The following is an 18,612-nucleotide window of genomic DNA, read 5'->3' as shown; positions in this document are numbered from 1 at the left end:
ACTCACTCAGATTTTCTGCCAGTATTTTCTCTATAAAGGATTGCTAGATGAGCATCCTAGATTTGTATTCAGATATTTCTCCTACATAATAATAAACCCTCAGAACTGTTATACCGATTTTCCCGCATTGGTTTTTTTCGGGGACTATTGTGTCCAAAAATAAGAGTGTCCTATGTATCTTGTTCTTTGCTCTGTTTTCTGTTTCATGAGATCAAATATGTAATTAGTGTAGGCTACAAAAGTAATTTTCTTCAGTATTCAGGTGAATAACTTGATGAATGTAATTTAAAAATCAAGTAGGTGAAGTAGATTCAGATTTGTTGCAGTAGGGGTTCCTTCAGTCTAGGAATTTTCACAAGAGCCTCCTATTTTGTCCATCCTAGACAGTGAAAGAAAGAGCCTAAAAAAGGTCATACTAGACTAGGGGAACATGATAACCACCAAAGTGAAATAAGGGAATAGGTACACAAACAATAGCGGTCTATAATATAATTTCAATTTGTGATCCATACAAGAATGCCTTAAACATTAAATTAAATCACTTGAATGCAAAAATGGTTGAAGTACCTCAATAGATAAACCACCTTCATTGGATGAGAAGCCTAGATCAATGAGTTTACTTACCAAAATAGATTACTAGCATTTGAGGCTGGCTATTTGCGGATCAAAGTAGGGCTGCCAGCTAGAAAGCCACTTCTCCTAGGGTTATCCATGTATATGGATGGGTAACAACCATGAAAGTAGGTCAATGGGACTAAAGAATACATCTAGTGTGAATACAATGTGGGAGTGCAAAAGCAGCTCCTATATAAAGTTTCAATCCTCCTCACCTAGGTTCAAATCCTTCTTCTGACATGCTTGCCCCTTGTGGGCCAATTGGAGGTAGCAAGGTACCAGCCATCTCACTCACTTAAGTGCTTTGAGAGTGGGATGAGAGGTTTTTAAACATAAAGCCCAAGCAATTGACTCAAACGGTCAGCACTAATGTTGCTGGCATTGCCTAGTTTTGTGTCAATAAGTGCCTAGTTTGAATCAACTTTGGAGGGGTGCACTAATGTACACTGAAACATTTACGATGGATATGACTCATGAATATGGGGAAGCATCTCTTAGGTTTCCAACTTTCCCTAGAATGTTTTCCTCAGAAAAACATATACAAAATAATAAAATATATATAATTACATATCTACAAAATATGAATTTCTGGGTGTATATATATATATATATATATACATGTATGATGTATGTAGACATACTTTTAATCCAAGAGTTAAACTCAATTGGTAGATATTCATGGGTTAAAATTCCCAGAGGTCTTGGGACCAAATCTCAATGACTCCCTTGGGGTTGTGAACCAGTATTTCCACTAGCAATTACTACTCTCCTCATCCTGAAAACTGCCAAAGAAAGGGCAGATTTGCAAGGGGTTGACAAGGTACCTGTGCCTCACTTGGAACACTTTATACGTAAGCAAGAAACTATATTTCTCTAGGAAAAAAATGCATGTAAACATATATATCTCTGTACAGTGTATACACATATATGTAGACAAACATATTAATCTACATGCATGTCCATATTTGGAGTTGATGTCATCTCTTTGCCCATCAACATCCACCCCATGAATGCAACCTTTACCAAGTTTATACAAAGGATAGAAACTATCCTATTAATAAGAATCCTTTGTCCTTCAGTTATCAATGTTTCTTTAACCAGTGCAACATACAATGATCCCATTCTCTTTTAATAATTGATAAGAAACACCTTCCTTTTCTGTTATTGCTAAATGATGATAGCATTTTGATTGAAATCTGATCTCTTGAACATTTCCCTCCTTTCACAACTTAAAAATATCTTACAAGCAATAAAGTATGAGATATGGATCTAGTTAATTAACTAATATATTGGCTCTCAAAGCCTAATGCGAGCCATATTCAATTCAGACTAGGGATCAGAAATATTATCAACTGAAACATGTGACTATCAAAACTACTACACTTAAATCAAGGAAATAAAAATATAGCACACAGTTGGGCTGCTGCTTACTAGATGGTATTGGCATGATGTACTATTTATAATGGCAACTTTTGTTTGTAATTAAAATTATATGACCTATCTTTGTATAAAAGAAATTGAGAAACACAGATAATAATGGGCACTTGTGACAAAGTGAGAAAGCTATTATATATAGATGTTACTAATGCCATCCAACCTGCACCTTTCTCAATCATCATAACTCATCTACAGAAATAAATATACTCCAGAAATTCATAATAACTGCCCAAACTATAACAAGAATATAGAATAGATAAGAATGGCTGTCTCAGACTCTAATCAACTCACTGACTACCAAATCTTACATGCACAAAAGAATCTACCTGTTTTTGATGAATTTCACAGGGACGGCCCAATTCAGACCAAACATCCTGCAATAATTTATAAGATGTTAGTATCAAAAAGATTAACAAATAAGAACACTGGACGGAGAACACAACATCTACGTAAACATCATAATAAAAATATTATTATGATGGTTAAAAGCAGACTATACAGAAAATAATAACAAAGAACAAATGGACCATTAATTAGTTTTCCAATTATTGCTATTAGTCAAAGATGAAATATGTCTAAATGTCATACGTAATTATTGCTAGAGGCTATTCTGAAAGGACTGCAACAAAAAACACTACTGGAACCAACATCTATAATATAAATCATCCTTTCTACATAATGAAGGCTTCAATGACTTGTATATCGTGATGTTATTAGCTTAGACAGGTACTTCCGCATAGGCTTGGTGTCTTGGAATGCAGAAGATGTTAAATTGCCTCTGTAAGTGTTATTATGATTTTTTTCCCAAGTCTAAAGTAGGCAAAGCACATTAATTAATTTAATTGATGAATGTTGGCTATTGGGATAAGTTTCTAACGATAAATAATTTAATTATTTAAGTTACTTATCTATTCTCTCTCATTGATCCAAGTAGGTTAGGAATTAACCCTAGCCATCAATCACATTGGAGATTTGGGGTTAGGGATTTAGCCAGAATTGAAATTACAAAATAAGCCTACGGGAGAGGTGAAGACACATTGTGATTGAAGAAGCAATTTTCTCGAGTGAGAGATTTAGTGACTAAACAGAAGAAGAAAGTGTGCAGCAAGGGTTTTCCATAAGGAGAATTTGTGAGAGCCAATTTTGAGGAGAAAGGGAGAGACTTCGAGGAAAATAAAGGCCGAGATTTGTGCAGGCCGAAATTTGGAGAGAGAGAGACCAAGATTACCTGCTGGCCACATGGAGCAAAGGAGGAGGCCAAGAATTCAACCAAGAGGCCAAAATTCTTCCAGAGCACAGGCATACATTAGAGGCCAAAATATTACAGGTCAGGGGTCAAGATTTGACAGTACCGAGTCATCTTCCAAAGCAACCGATTTCCTTTGGCCGAAAATCCAGTGGGCCATTTCCAGGTTCAAATATTTGTTGAAATTTGTGTGTATTTCTCTGGGGGTCAAGGCCCTAAATTTTCCAGATTAATAAAAGTCAAGGGAGATTGTCGGGCGGAAATATTTTGTTGTTCTTGTGGTGATTTTTCTATTCATGTTCGTTGTGTTAATTTTTTTAATGTTCTATCTTGTAACAATCACTTTCACAATTTCTTCTTTCAGTAACAATCACTTTTATAATTTAATTTCAATCACCCAATAACAGTAAGCAATTGTAGATAGAACAACAAATAATATGCACAATAGAAGACAACCGAGATCAATGAGACGTAGAGATTTAGGTCAAAGACCAGGGAAAAATCCCCCAAGGGAGAAAACCCAACTAGATGCTTCTTTTATTAGATGATCAGCAGAGATACATAGTCCAACTACATCCAATAGTTAAATTCAAAGCCTTGACTTCCAAGTCAATAATCCAATAACCAATCAATGATGAGCATAAAAGTCAAATCTGGTCAAAATACCAGTCCTGTAATTTCGTCCCTGTCAAATTTCAGTCAACAGCAGTCAACAGCAGCCCTAATCAGTCAAATTCAATAGTCAACAATGCTCAGAAAACTTGTCAACCAGTCAAAGAATGCAACCTCTTCTCCTCAGTCAAACCTAGTTAAAACAGATCCAAGATTCCTCCACAATTCGGTCAAAGTCAACAGTCAACCTGTGGTAACCCTAGCTTCAAATCTGCGGTCAAAGATGGTCAAGGTGCCCAGAAAAATTCAGTTAATATCCTAGACAATGCGACCTTCCAAAACAAATCAAATTTCAGTCAATCCAAGTAAAAGTCACCCCAAGTCAACATTGGTCAAAGGAGACCAAAAATCAGAAAGTCAACGCAGTCAACACAAGTCTCCTCTCTCTCTTTCGCACGTGTGAACTTGGCCCTGCAATCTTCAAAAGAGATCGAACCAAATGAAGATGTGTTGTGGGATTTGAAGCCTCCAAGTGAAGTCAACTTAGGTCTATTTATAAGTGAGTTAGGAGGTCAAATTTCTCTCTCTAGGCAGACATGTACTTTTCAAGTTGACTTGTACCAACATTAAAAATAATATTTTCCCATGTGCAAATTTAATTTTTCCAAGTGCAAGAGGAGTATCTTTGGGGTTCGTTGGGCTTCTCCAAGGAGGAAATTGCTCTCTCCGCTGCCAATTTTCAACGCTCCCTCTCAGCTAGGGAGGAATTTCTGACTGCATCATACATCTCATCTCGGATGTACATGTCTCAACATAGGGAAACCAATCTCGTCTCATCTCGTGTAATATTCTGGCTTATCAAACTTCTGGGTTTTCTCTAAACTTTCTGAGTTTTAGTTTGAGTTTCAGTGAACTATATCTTAAAACAGTTAGTCTACACTCTGTTGTAGGTGTTCACTGTAAATTTTCAACTTCAGGGCATTGCATCCAATGACTCATAAGTAGTGGCAGCAAACAATAGGCAACACATAAATAGATATCAGCCCTCTTTGAATAATGTACCAACTTTGTTTTAAGACCAAGGTGATGCCCAAGTACAAGAAATCGAACCAGAACTCCCAGGTATAGAGGCACGCTTAACCAGCAGCTGATAGATGGGTATAACTAGTAGATTTGGTCACCAAAAAGAGTCCACAACCTGTTCAAATCACCAACAAAGGCTCTCGTCCCAATGCAGCTCCAAATAAACACAAAATCTGTAACGAACAAGGTTCGTATACACAGTAGAATACTTAGAAGATCTGGTATATGTAAATATCCATGATAGGATAGTAATATATTATATAAAAATGTACTGAAGATATGAGATGATGATTACAAATGAGGTTGAGGGTCTGCTTATATCCCTAGGCAGGTACCTCTTCACAAACAGTCATGTCCTTAGAGACATGCCTCTTCTATACCAATCACTAATTAATTAATCATTATTACAGTTATCATTATTATTTATATTTATATTATTTTTATACATATTTTATTCATAACATTGCCTTCCTATTCAAAAGCTTTGTCGTCAAAGCTTATCACTGACAAGGCATGTCATTTGTTTATATGTCTTTGTAATCTATCTGCAATCTTCCAGAACTGTTCGATTTGCCATCTTCGTTGATACATGATGATAGGATCCTTTGAGTGATAAACAAAATTGCCACACTGAGAAGGGATCTAACAATCCTAAATCAATCTTCTGCAGAATCTTGCAGTTACTGGAAACTAGTGATGAATTGTTATCACGGGACTGGATTGCATAAACATCAGTTATCCTTTGAACATAAATTTGTTGCTTATGTTTTGAGTCACACAGATACCTGCACTAATTGAGATGTTTGTTCTTGTGACTCTGATATCGATAAGTTCTTCTATTTTGACTTTTCCTTATCATGAGCGTGATAGTTTCCTAATTGTCTTCAGGTATTGATGTTGTTGAGTCGTCTATTGAATCATCACTTGGAATTTCTATCATTTGAACTGCAACCTTTGAATACGTCTTCAATTCAGTTAGATTTGGATCTGTTTGAACTATGAGATTAATGGGGTCTGTGTTTGTTCTCTTTTCTTCGACTTGGACTATTGTGTCTAAAGACTTTGATACTTCCTTTGTGAGAAGTTCTTCTAATTTGTTTTTCAATGATTTCTTATGATATAGTTTCTTAATTTGAGTGAGTAGACTTTGATTATGGTTTCTGAGACGTAAGAGTTCCTTGGTTTCTGATTCATCAACCTTATTTTCAATGTTCTGACTTTTAAGCTTATCATCTTTTAAATTTCTGATTTGTTGTAATAACCTTTGATTAAGGTCTATTAAGCGCAAATTTTCTTCTTCTTTCTCTGATAGACTTTTGTTGAGTTTCTTCTTAGAACCTTCCTTTTCTTGTTCTAATTTGTGCTTCTTAGTTTTACACTTTCTGACTTGCGCAAGTAGTTTCTGATTGTGATCCTTCAAGCATGAATTTTCTTCGTTTTTGTTAGATATGACTTCTTCAAACTCCTTTTACTTGTTTGACATTATTTCTTGCTTCTTTTAAAGCATCAATTTTGAAATATCCTTAAATTCTTCTAATGAAAGCATTATCGATTTTGCCTTTATTGTCATGTCTTGAAATGTGATCATCTTCTTTTTATAAGAAAACATCAAAAAAATTTGTTCTATGTTTAGCATGAACATACCCAATTCTTCAAACCAAGGTAGAACGAAAATTATGTCAACCTATTTGTTATACATGGATACCACGCTAAATTGAGTTATATATTCGTAGTGATCAATTGTCACATGTAAATCATTAATTTCATACTCTTTTTTGCCAAAAATATCTTTTTTCACCTATATTTGGCTATAAAATTAATAGTTGATTTGCCAAATGAATATTGATGTAATTTTGCTCGTTGCTTGTGTTGATAACGATATCCACTTATTTCTCTTGGATGCTCCCTTTTAATGTCAATAATTTGTAATCTGTGATTGAAAGACCATTATAGGAAAATCTTTCTTCCTTCATCATTTTCAGTTTTCTTGTATTATTAAAACTTGGGTAACTTTAATAGTCCCTTCTATTTTCTTTTTTTTTTCTTTTGTAACGAACAAAGTTCATATACTCAGAGAAATGCTCTGATTACGACTGAAACGACAAAACTTAGAGTTGTTTGTGCTTTAAAATGTTAAATACACAATGTATTGTAAATAATATGTTATTAATATGATGAAAATGTACAAGTGTGTTTGAATGTTACAATGAGGGCCCGCTTATATACCTATGCAGGTGCCCTTTCGATGAATGGACATGTCCTTTAGAAACATGCCTCTTCATTAACTAATCACTAATTAACTATAATTATGTTTACTATTTATTCATTTATATTTATTTTATTTTATATAATTTATATTCGTAACATTGCCCCACTCTTCAAAAAGTTGTCCTCAAAGGTTAATCACATGACAATTTCTTCACTTGTTGATAATTTCTTTATTTGCCCACATCATTTTGACATCTATAAGCGGTATTATTGAGCTTTTACCCATTTCCTTCTGTGTATTTTTTTTGAATAATATATATATATAGGTAATTTTTTTGAAGTACCTTTATCAAAATTATTATAAAGTAACTTTAATAATTTTCATAAAGTACTTTATACTTTAATAAATTTATTAAGAGTTGTGTTCATATGGTGAATTTAACTCGTACAGTCGTGTTTAGACCTACGCGGCCATTAACTGTTCAATATGGTATCGCATTGTCGTTGGAAGAGGAAAACATAATTTAGAATGGGAGTCGCCAACATTTCTCCCACAAAAAATCTCATTCGTTTAAAATCAAAAATATCTTCCGTTGACCGTTGATTATAAGCTTGGGGGTATGTTACTCGAAAGCTAACCAGTGACACTAATATCTGAAATATTGGAGGAGAAACTGCCAACCTCCTTTCCCTCTCAATATCAATGGTAGCTTCATTCTCAAGTCTCACATAATAATCCCTTTTTGTTAGGATAACTTGGAAGCTATGCCAAAAGTTGGAATTCATTATAGCAATATCGTAATCTGGATGTGATGTAACTTCTAAAATGGCTTCTACAATCATCATTGACTCCGTAGGTCCTGTAGCAATCATATCAGAATATGCATCTCCCATTTCTGAAAATAAGTGAGTCGTGCCTTTCACTATCTCGTCGTCATCCTCTTGATCCATTCCAGAGCCTTGATGGCCTTGGGCACTCTCTAATGAAGCCCTGAAACGTGGCCTAAGTTTCATGACATGAGGCACAAGCCCATGAATCAAAGGCATTTGTTCTGCAATACCACCAAGGCTTCCTAAAATTGTGTGATGTATCAATTCACAAACAGCATTAACTGTTGCACCAAAAAGCTTGTCTGAGTACAAAGCACCAAGAGATGCTTGGACTAGAGCATGAGAAGCAAGAGTGCTAGATGGGATTCCAGAACACAATCGTAGCCAGGATGAAAAAGCATCCATGTTAAAATTGGCAACTAGGGAAAAACTTCATGTGGATCATCTTATTCATAGCTGATAATATTTTTATTAGATTCCTCTCGTCGAGAGGTGTAGGATTGATATAAATATCATCCGATTCCGATAAGTATTCATGGAGATATGAATTTATTTTGATTATGGAATTATTGTCAAGCCGACCTACAACTCATGTATTTAAACTCCAACATTGTGTATAAATATAGGAGGACATTTCCTCATTTGGACTCACTCATCTCATCACATCTCTCTCTCTCTACTGCACAGAAAAGAGTCTCTTCTCTACTGCGCAGAAAAGGGTCTCTCTCTCACACATGTGAAGCCGAAAGCTGTTGAACCTGAAGCTGCAACTGCAGATCCAAAGTTTGACCAACGTTGATCATCAGATCTTCTTAGAACTACATTGTAGGTCCATCTGGATCTCCTCTGAAAGCTGCAACTTTTGGTGGTGGAATCAAGTCAATCCGACGGACGATTTGCAAGATATCGACTACCCTAGTTTGAAGCCAGAAGCTGCCGAACTGAAGCTGCAACTGCAGAAGTAAAGATTGACCTGCGTGGACTAGAAGATCTCCTCATCTGAACTACGCTGTAGGTTCATCTGAACCTCCTCCGGAAGCCGCAACTTTTGGTGGTGGAATCAAGCCGATCCAACGGTCGGTTTGTGAGATATCGTCTGCCCTAGTTTGATAATGAAGCCGCTAATGTTGATGCTGTTGATCTAGGGTTTGCTACTGCTGATATGAATCAGATTTATTGTACTATTTCTCTTTGCTGAATTATTGAAGATAAAAGAAGATTTGATCAAAGGGTTTCCCCACACATTGTGGGGTTTGTCCCTGGCTAGCCGCCACATCTTGTGTCTCTTGTCTTGGCTTGTTTTCTGTCGATCGTTTAATGTTCTATCTTCACTTTACTTTATGAACATGTGATTGCCAATCTATGGAATATAATTAGAAAAAGAAGTAAACTATTATAAGCATAGAACATACCATAAATTAACATGGTATCAGAGCTAAGTTGAAGACAAAGCCCAAGCAAGAGCAAGAGCAATCACCAAAGAGAAGATTGGCAAAGCTATCCTAAAAGAACGATGGGGTCCTCAACACTCTTTCCTGCCGAAGACAAGCTCTATGAGAAAGCTGACTATCACAAATGGAAGATGTCTATCGATCTAACCCTTGAGGATCAAGGAGTGTTGGATCATGTGAGAGGCAATATTGTTGAGCCTCCATCAAATGCACCTCTTGCTACCAGGAACGAATGGAGGAATGGAGAAATTAAAGCGAAGAAGATCATCCGGGACTCTATTGACAAGCGCTTGGTGGCCTACATCTCTAACCTAAACACCTCCAAGGAAATCTACGATAGACTGGTGAGTTTATTTAAAGTTAATGATGCAAATCAAGTTTCGTTTCTTAGAAATCAGCTGAGGGAAATCAAGAAGGGTAAAGATGAGAGTATGCAAGCATACTTCTTAAGAATCACCGAGATCAAGAACGATCTAGTATCTATTGGGGAGACTATTACTGATAGGGAAATGGCACTCACGACTCTTGGAGGATTACCATCCGAATGGTACATGTTCAGGACTACTCTTCTAAACAATCATGTAATTCTTGGTTTCAAGGAATTAATGGCTAGATGCATTCTAGAAGAAACAAGGGTAGAAGAGCAAGAAATGCCCTTGCCTAAAGGTCCTCCTGCTGCCTTTTCTTCTCATGCTAAGAAAAGAAATAATTCCGGGACTAAATCAAAAGGAAAGGCTGGACCTAAGGGTGGAAGAAAAGGACGATGTTACATTTGCAATAAAGCAGGTCAATATACAAGGGAGTGCCCTGATAGAAAAGACTCACACCAGGACGATGATCAAAATCCCTCTGATAGCAATCAAAGGAATAACAAATTCAATAGCAAAGGTAAGAGGAGAGCTGGGAATCAAGGAAGAGGACAATCATTCAATAAGGCTAGAAATTCCTAGAAATTCCAGGATGTATTAAATGCACTTGACCTCAAAAAGAAACTAGTGTCCATCTCGGCAATGGAAGACAAAGACTACAAGGTAACCTTCAATGATGGCAAGGTACGTGTATCGAAAAATAATGTTAAAGATGCCTTTACTCTTGTGTTTCATGTTATCAGGTCGATGGAAGTCCGCTAGGTGTCATGTCTTATGACACATCTCTTCAGTCCGAATTTTGGCATCGGAGGTTTGCCCCCCTTCATTATAAAGCTCTACTTGGTGTAAGACAAATGGTGATAGGGATGCTCGAATTCCGAGTAGAGAAAGAAGGTGTATGTCCAGGATGTGCCGAAGGAAAGCTCAAAAGGGGACCATTCCCCTCAAGCCAAAGCAAGACCTCTGATATATTACAGTTGGTTCACTCAAGCATATCTAAGGCTGGCATTAAGAGGGAGACTACTACACCATGGTGTGGCGGAAATGAAGAACCGCACAATTATGGAAGCTGTCCGGGCCATGTTACATGATCAAAGACTTCTGAAGTTTCTATGGGCTGAAGCTGCAAACACTACCGTATATGTACAAAATTGATGCCCTCATCAAGCATTGGGTTCCAAGACTCCTGAAGAAAAGTTCACCGGTAAGAAACCTGATGTTTCTCATTTTAGAATTTTTGGAAGCCCTGTATATTTTCATGTGCCGAAAGAGAAAAGAAATAAATTGGGTGCATTTGGAAAGAAGGGAATTTTCGTGGGCTATGGTGAAAATACTAAAGGCTATAGAATCTATGTAGCCGGTCAAAGGGAAGTCGTAATTAGTCATGATGTCACCTTTGATGAAGATATGGCTCTCAGCAAGGTGAAAAATCTTCCGACTTTGAGGAACTCTCAAGAAGCCGACACCAGGGAACCAAAAGAAAAGAATGATGAATCAATGCCTGATGTAGAAGAACCCATGGATCTGATTGATCCTCCTCCACATGAGCCTTCCTCCTCTAGGAAGAGGCCTTCATGGCTAAGGGGGCTACTTGATGATGTTGAAGGACATGTTGCACCCCGAGGAACCTTTCGTGAAAGTAAGAAACCTAATAGGTATCAGGGATACCTAACCATCATGAGCACGATCATACAAAATGAACCTTCATCATTCTCAGATGTCATCAAGCATCAAGTATGGAAGGATGCTATGACCATTATGGAGAATGATGTCTGGGAAGTAGTTCCCAGACCCCAGGGCAAGACAATTGTTACTTCAAAATGGCTTTACAAGATAAAGCATTCAGCAGACGGAAGTACGGAAAAGTATAAGGCTCGTTTTATTGCTCGTGGTTTCTCCTAGAAGGAAGGTATAGACTATGATGAGATATTTGCACCTGTTGCCAGATACACGACCATCCGCTCGATCATAGCCCTTGTTGCTTCATAAGGATGGAACCTACATCAGATGGATGTCAAGACCGCATTCTTGCACGGCTCGATCAAAGAAGAGGTATACATGGAGCAACCTGAAGGATTTGAGATTTATGATCGAAAATCTCATGTATGCAGGTTGAAGAAGGCTCTCTATGGGCTGAAGCAAGCACCCAAAGCATGGTATGAGAGGATCGACAACTACTTAATGAAGTTGGGATTCACTAGGAGTGAAGTCAATCCTAACCTTTACTTTAAGGTTGAATATGATAAACCTCTCATACTGGTGTTGTATGTGGATGACCTCTTTCTAATAGGTGCAGACCCTCTCATTCTCAAATGTAAGAGGGAGTTGGCTTCTGAATTTGAAATGAAGGACCTAAGACTGATGCACTATTTCCTAGGACTTGAAGTGTGGCAAAAGCCAGGAGAAACTTTCCTATCTCAAAGAAAATATGTGGTGAAGATATTGGAAAGATTCAGTATGGTGGACTGCAAGCCTGTAACTACCCCGACGGAGCTTAACTTCAAGAAGTTAAGCGGTAGTGCTGCTGGACTTGTTTTACGAAATGCTATCGAGTATCGGCAACTCGTCAAAGCATTAATGTTCTTAGTGAACTCCCGTTCAGATATATGCTTCGCAGTCAACACGTTGAGTCAACATATGGTTGAACCCCACCACATACATTGGATTGGTGCCAAGAATCTAATGAGATATCTTCGTGGCACTATCACTTATGGGTTAAGATACATTGCCGGAGATGTGAGACTATTTGGATACACAGATGCTGATTGGGCAGGAAATGTGGAGGACCATAAGAGCATTTCCGGGTGTTGTTTCTCCTTGGGATCCGCTTCGATATCGTGGATGAGCAAGAAGCAGAAGTCGGTGGCCTTGAGCACCGCCGAAGCAGAGTATATTGCTACCAGCATGGCCTCTTGTGAGGCAGTCTAGTTGCGAAAGCTCTTCAGCGAGCTGTTTGGATTTACATTGGATACCACTGTGATTCTTCGTAACAACCAGAGGTGGGATTCGATTATTGAGGAATCCCGTATTCGTCGATTGCTCTAGCAGGTAGACATCATTTGGGATATGGTAAGTCGATGAGCATGGAGGCTCCATCGCATTAAGATGATGTACAGGTCAATACACCTTGTCAAAGCCTAGAAGAAAGATCTAATATGTGATTTTCCCAAACAACTTGGAGTCTTCAAGAAACCCTTGTACAAGGGTCCTGTATGTTGCATACATTGAGCTCTGGGAGCTCTGAGGGTTTGCGGTTCTTACTGGAGCAAAATACGACCATAGGGTGACTCACCCTCCCCTGGTGGTGCGCACTGGAACAAGATGATTCGCTCTCTTGTGGGACAAGATGATTCGCTCTCTTGTGGAACAGGATGATTTGCCCTCTTGTGTAGCAGGATGATTAGTTCTCTTGTGAGGTCTGGATTGATGTGTTCTCCATGGCGATTGTAGCAGGATTGATGTGTTCTCCTGTGAGGCCTGGATTGATGTGTTCTCCATGGCGATTGTAGCAGGATTAATGTGTTCTCCTGTGAGGCCTGGATTGATGTTTTCTCCATGGCGATTGTAGCAGGATTGATATGTTCTCCTGTGAGGCCTGGATTGATGTGTTCTCCATGGCGATTGTAGCAGGATTGATGCGTTCTCCTGTGAGGCCTGGATTGATGTGTTCTCCATGGCGATTGTAGCCAGATTGATGTGTTCTCCTGTGAGGACAGGATTGATTAGTTCTCCTGTCAAGGCATCCTACCCATGCAGTCTGGGACTCATGGGAAGTACCTCTCATCTGATCAATGAGCAGGGAAATGAAGTTAGGGACCATAGTAGTACCAATGGACGCATCCTTGTATCTATCGTACTCCCTACGCTAGGATGACCTCCATTGATCTGGGATCAATGATACTGGTCTGGGACCATTGGTAGGAGTTGTACCATACTATGACACTGACTCCGGATCGTTTGAGACTGGTCTGGGACCAGTGGTACATACTCTGAGACAGACTTCGTGTCAGTGAAGTACTGGTCTGGGACCAGTGGGAGTGGTACATACTATGACGCTGACTTCGGGTCGGTTGAGACTGGTCTGGGACCAGTGGTACACTCTCTGAGACTGCGATACTGGTCTGGGACCAGTGGTAGGAGTGGTACTTACTATGAAGTTGACTTTGGGTCGGTTGAGACTAGTCTGGGACCAGTGGTACGCACTCTGAGACTGACTTTGAGCCAGTGGAGGATGATACTGGTCTGGGACCAGTGGAGTTGTACTCACTATGACGCTGACTTCAGGTTGGTTGAGACTGGTCTGGGACCAGTGGTACATACTCTGAGACTGACTTTGAGTCAGTATGATACATCCTCGATCATTTCTTCTTCTTCATAATTCGAAAAAAAGCAGAGCAGAACAGAACAATGCAAGAGCAGAGCAGAACAGAACAATGCAAGAGCAAAGCAGAACAGAGCAGAACAATACAGATCAGTACAGGGCAGAACAAGACAAAGCAGAATAGGCAGAATAGAGCAGAGCAAGGCAAGGGACAGGTTGTATAGGGCAGTGCATTTGATGGATGAATAGTAACGACCGATAGACAGATTGCAGATGAAGTTCTCCCTAGTTGAGAGGGAGTGTTAAAATTGGCAACTAGGGCAAAACTTCATGTGGGTCATCTTATTCATGGCTGATAATATTTTTATTAGATTCCTCTCATTGAGAGGTGTAGGATTAATATAAAGATCATCCGATTCCGATAAGTATTCATGGAGATATGTATTTATTTTGATTATGGAATTATTATCAAGTCGACCTACAACTCATGTAAGCTCAGAAGCCCAACAATCGCATCTATTCAAACTCCAACATTATGTATAAATATAGGAGGACTTTTCCTCATTTGGACTCACTCATCTCATCGCATCTCTCTCTCTCTACTGCACAGAAAAGAGTCTCTTCTCTACTGCGCAGAAAAGGGTCTCTCTCTCACACATGTGAAGCCGAAAGCTGTTGAAGCTGAAGCTGCAAGTGCAGATCCAAAGTTTAACTAACGTTGACCATCAAATCTTCTCCTTAGAACTGCGCTGTAGGTCCATCTGGATCTCCTCTGAAAGCCGCAACTTTTGGTGGTGGAATCAAGTCAATCCGACGGACGGTTTGCAAGATATCGACTACCCTAGTTTGAAGCCAGAAGCTGCCGAACTGAAGCTGCAACTGCAGAAGTAAAGATTGACCTGTGTGGACTAGAAGATCTCCTCATCTGAACTGCGCTATAGGTTCATCTGAACCTCCTCTGGAAGCCGCAAATTTTGGTGGTGGAATCAAGCCGATCCAACGGTCAGTTTGTGAGATATCATCTGCCCTAGTTTGATAATGAAGCCGCTAATGCTGATGCTGTTGATCTAGGGTTTGCTACTGCTGATATGAATCAAATTTATTGTACTATTTCTCTCTGTTGAATTACTGAAGATAAAAGAAGATTTGATCAAAGGGTTTCCCCACACATTGTGGGGTTTGTCCCTGGCTAGCCGCCACATCTTGTGTCTCTTGTCTTGGCTTGTTTTCTGTCGATCGTTTAATGTTTTATCTGCACTTTACTTTATGAACATGTGATTGTTAATCTGTGGAATATAATTAGAAAAAGAAGTAAACTGTTATAAGCATAGAACATACCATAAATTAACAATCCAAAACCTGTTCAAGCAAACCTTCGATGGCCAAGCAAGAACTCAAGATATTAAAAGCAATCTCCACCGATTCCGTCAGTTCTTTCTGAAAATGGTGTTGTCTATCTAGACGAGCCACGATTTTGTAGTTATATGCTTCCTCTAGCATCACTTCCAATAGTTCTAAAAAGCTAGGAAGGAATTATGGCGTAGTACCCAACTCATCTCTCAACCAGTTTAAATGTCCACCACTACCACAATCTTTTGCAGGGACATGCACTGTTAGTGTTGTTATTGCTATACTAATTTGTTTCCTAACCTTGGTAGGACCTTTGCTAAACCTTTTCAACAAGTTCTTCAGTGATTCCCATAATGATATGATTGAAGATGGCAACTCCACAAAATCACATTGGACCTTCATCTTAAAAGTCTGAGAGAAAAACATAAGAGTCTCTAAGTTGGTATTGGGTTCATGTAGTAGGTTGTCTGACACCTGCCATGCATCCACGTTTCTTAGGAATTCTTGCAACCATCGGTTAGCATCCTTGTGAATTTGTTGGTCCGGGCGATGGTAGAGAGCTTTTAGAGCCTCCGGAAATGTGGTTTTCACATCTGCAGATGACATTTTTACACCCCCTTTGTGACAATTAATTATTTGAGTAGAGGAAACAAGGGCAATTTCAGATTCTGTTGTTGTTGTTGTTTCTGTTATTGATAAGGGCAAGCGAATTATTAAAATGTAACAATGGTGGTCCCCGTTACCCTCACAGCAATTAACCTACATGCCGCTGGTTCCAAGTTCTTGTGCCCCAATAATGAAAACAATGTTTCTAGCTGTCATATCATCCATCTTTGTTAACAACTAATTTAGGATTATGTCTGCAGCACCACGTGCATCGCCAACACTGCTCCCTCGTTGTGTAGCGATAGAATAGAGCTCATCAAAAAACAAGGCACACGCCACTGAATGTCGATCTTTTTCGAAAATCTCTTGAATATTAGCCTCACTTTATCCAAACCACATAGTTAATAATTTTGGGCCTTTTACACTGATAAAATTGGTGTGCACTCATTCGCAATAACTCTTGCAAGTACAATCTTATCACAACCTAGTGGCCCATAAAAGAGCACTCCTTTCAAAGGAGACATTTCAAACTTTCAAATTTCTCAAGGTGCTCCACTGGATATTGAACAGTCTCTTGAAGCTCCCTCTTGACATTTTCCAAACCACCAATATCCTCCCAAGAAACATTGGGCACTTCAACAACAGTTTCACGCAAGGCAGATGGGTTACTGGTGCCCAATGCAGTCTGGAAGTTCTCATTTGCAACAACCACAAAATTGAGGATTTCAACATCAATGGTCTCATCTTCTAAGTCAATAACATCCATTTTTTTCCTGATGCACTGTAGTGCAGCTTCAGTGCAAAGAGTTGCAAGATCAGTTCCAACATATCCATGTGTAAAATAATTATATCCATCTTTAAAATCATCTTTATACGTTGTAATTGATATAACATTTTTGTGATCTTTTGTGGAATGTAGTGATTCTTCATCAATAACTTCTACATTTTCTTCCTCCCTCTTCTCATCTTTAGTTGTCATATACTACTTTGATTTTCAGTCTTATTTAAGTCACCCTGAGGAGATCCTAATTCAACACGTTCAACATCATTTTCTCGGTTAGAACTTTTTTTAATGTTAGTTCCTTTCATGTCAATGTCAACTTCCATTGTAGGTGTTGAATTTGATGTTTTGAAAGCCTATAATGTTTCTGTAAATGATCTTTTTATTTGTTGTAATGCTTCTCCAATTTCATTTAACAGCTTAGATTTATGATATTCACTGAATTCCATGATTTTCAGGACCTAATATTTAATCGTAGAATGTGCAGTGAATAACATCCAAGGGGTCGAATGGCTCTGATACCAATGTAACGAATAAAGGTCGTATACTCAGAGGAATGCTCTGATACCACTGAAGCAGCAAAACTTAGAGTTGTTTGTGCTTTAAAATGTTAAATACACAATGTTTTGTAAAAAATATTTTATTAATAAGATGAAAATGTACAAGTGTGTTTGAATGTTACAATGAGGGCCCGCTTATATACCTAGGAAAGTGCCCTTTCAATGAATGGACGTGTCCTTTAGAAACATGTCTCTTCATTAACTAATCACTAATTAACTAAAATTATGTTTACTATTTATTCATTTATATATATATATATATATATATATATATATATATATATATATAATTTATATTCGTAACACCTTTCACTTTCACCAACTACTTATAACCTTTTTATTTTTTTCTTTAATATAATAAATTAATTATATAATAGCTATTATATAACTTATTATAATTAACCCTTATAACAAATTATATAATAATAAATTATATAACAACTATATATATAACTTATACTGATATTATAACAAATGTAAGTGGCAAAAGACACAATCTGTGGATATGTGATAGAAGAGGCACGACTGATCGGGTTGAAGAAATGTCTAGCAGTTCGTGGCACAAATAAGGCGGATGGCTATGGCAGAAAATGGTAGCACGAAGGTCATAGACAGAAAGAATGATGGTAGTTGGGAATCGGTTAGGTAGCTAGAAAAAAGGTGGCAATGGTGGTTGAACGCAGGCATGACACTGGTGTAGCGAAGCGATGGGGTAGTCAACAGTTAAATGAAATGAAATGAAATAATAGCACAGTGGGGTGGTCTGTCGACACCTAATCATCAGGGTTGGGTGAATAACTGTAATTGATGTAAATAAATAATAGAAAATATGAAGAGTCACCGGGAGATTAAATGAACAGTCTCTCCCTCGTGTATATAATAAAGACCAACCTGAATGAATATCATGAATTGTTTTGAGAAGTTACCTCCCGGTTTGACGTGGTATCAGAGCCAGCGCGATTTTTGGCTTCCAGCTCCATTTTGTAACTCCCTTCTGCCATTTCTTCAAAAGTTTGTCCTACATTTTCCTGCCAATTTTCCTGGTGGTCTGACTCTATCCCTCTGCCAATTTTCCTAGTATAGTCTCCCATGCTCCTCCACTTTCATGCTCTGCCGCATTCTTTTCTCCCATACCTCTCCCTC

At 38.3% G+C, this 18,612-nt stretch overlaps 1 protein-coding gene and 1 pseudogene across 2 annotated transcripts in view; both read right to left on the bottom strand.

Moving 5' to 3' along the window:
• The window catches only part of LOC149222226 (PHAF1 protein At3g51130-like), a 377,477-nt gene that overhangs the window by 187,437 nt on the left and 171,428 nt on the right, over window positions 1–18,612 (bottom strand). For both annotated transcript variants that reach the window (XM_089385320.1, XM_089385319.1), the window contains one exon: window positions 2,379–2,426. In XM_089385320.1, the coding sequence (XP_089241446.1) occupies window positions 2,379–2,426 (48 nt within the window). The remainder of the gene's footprint in view (window positions 1–2,378; window positions 2,427–18,612) is intronic.
• Window positions 7,676–16,128, bottom strand: LOC149222227 (transportin MOS14 pseudogene; annotated as a pseudogene).

The sequence above is a fragment of the Pinus tabuliformis genome, chromosome Q (genome assembly GCF_031772625.1).
Source record: "Pinus tabuliformis cultivar Carrire ecotype Pingquan chromosome Q, CPIR1, whole genome shotgun sequence".
NCBI classification, from domain to species: Eukaryota; Viridiplantae; Streptophyta; class Pinopsida; order Pinales; family Pinaceae; genus Pinus; species Pinus tabuliformis.
Note: the sequence above shows the minus strand (reverse complement) of the source record. Positions and strands in the feature narration are given on the sequence as shown.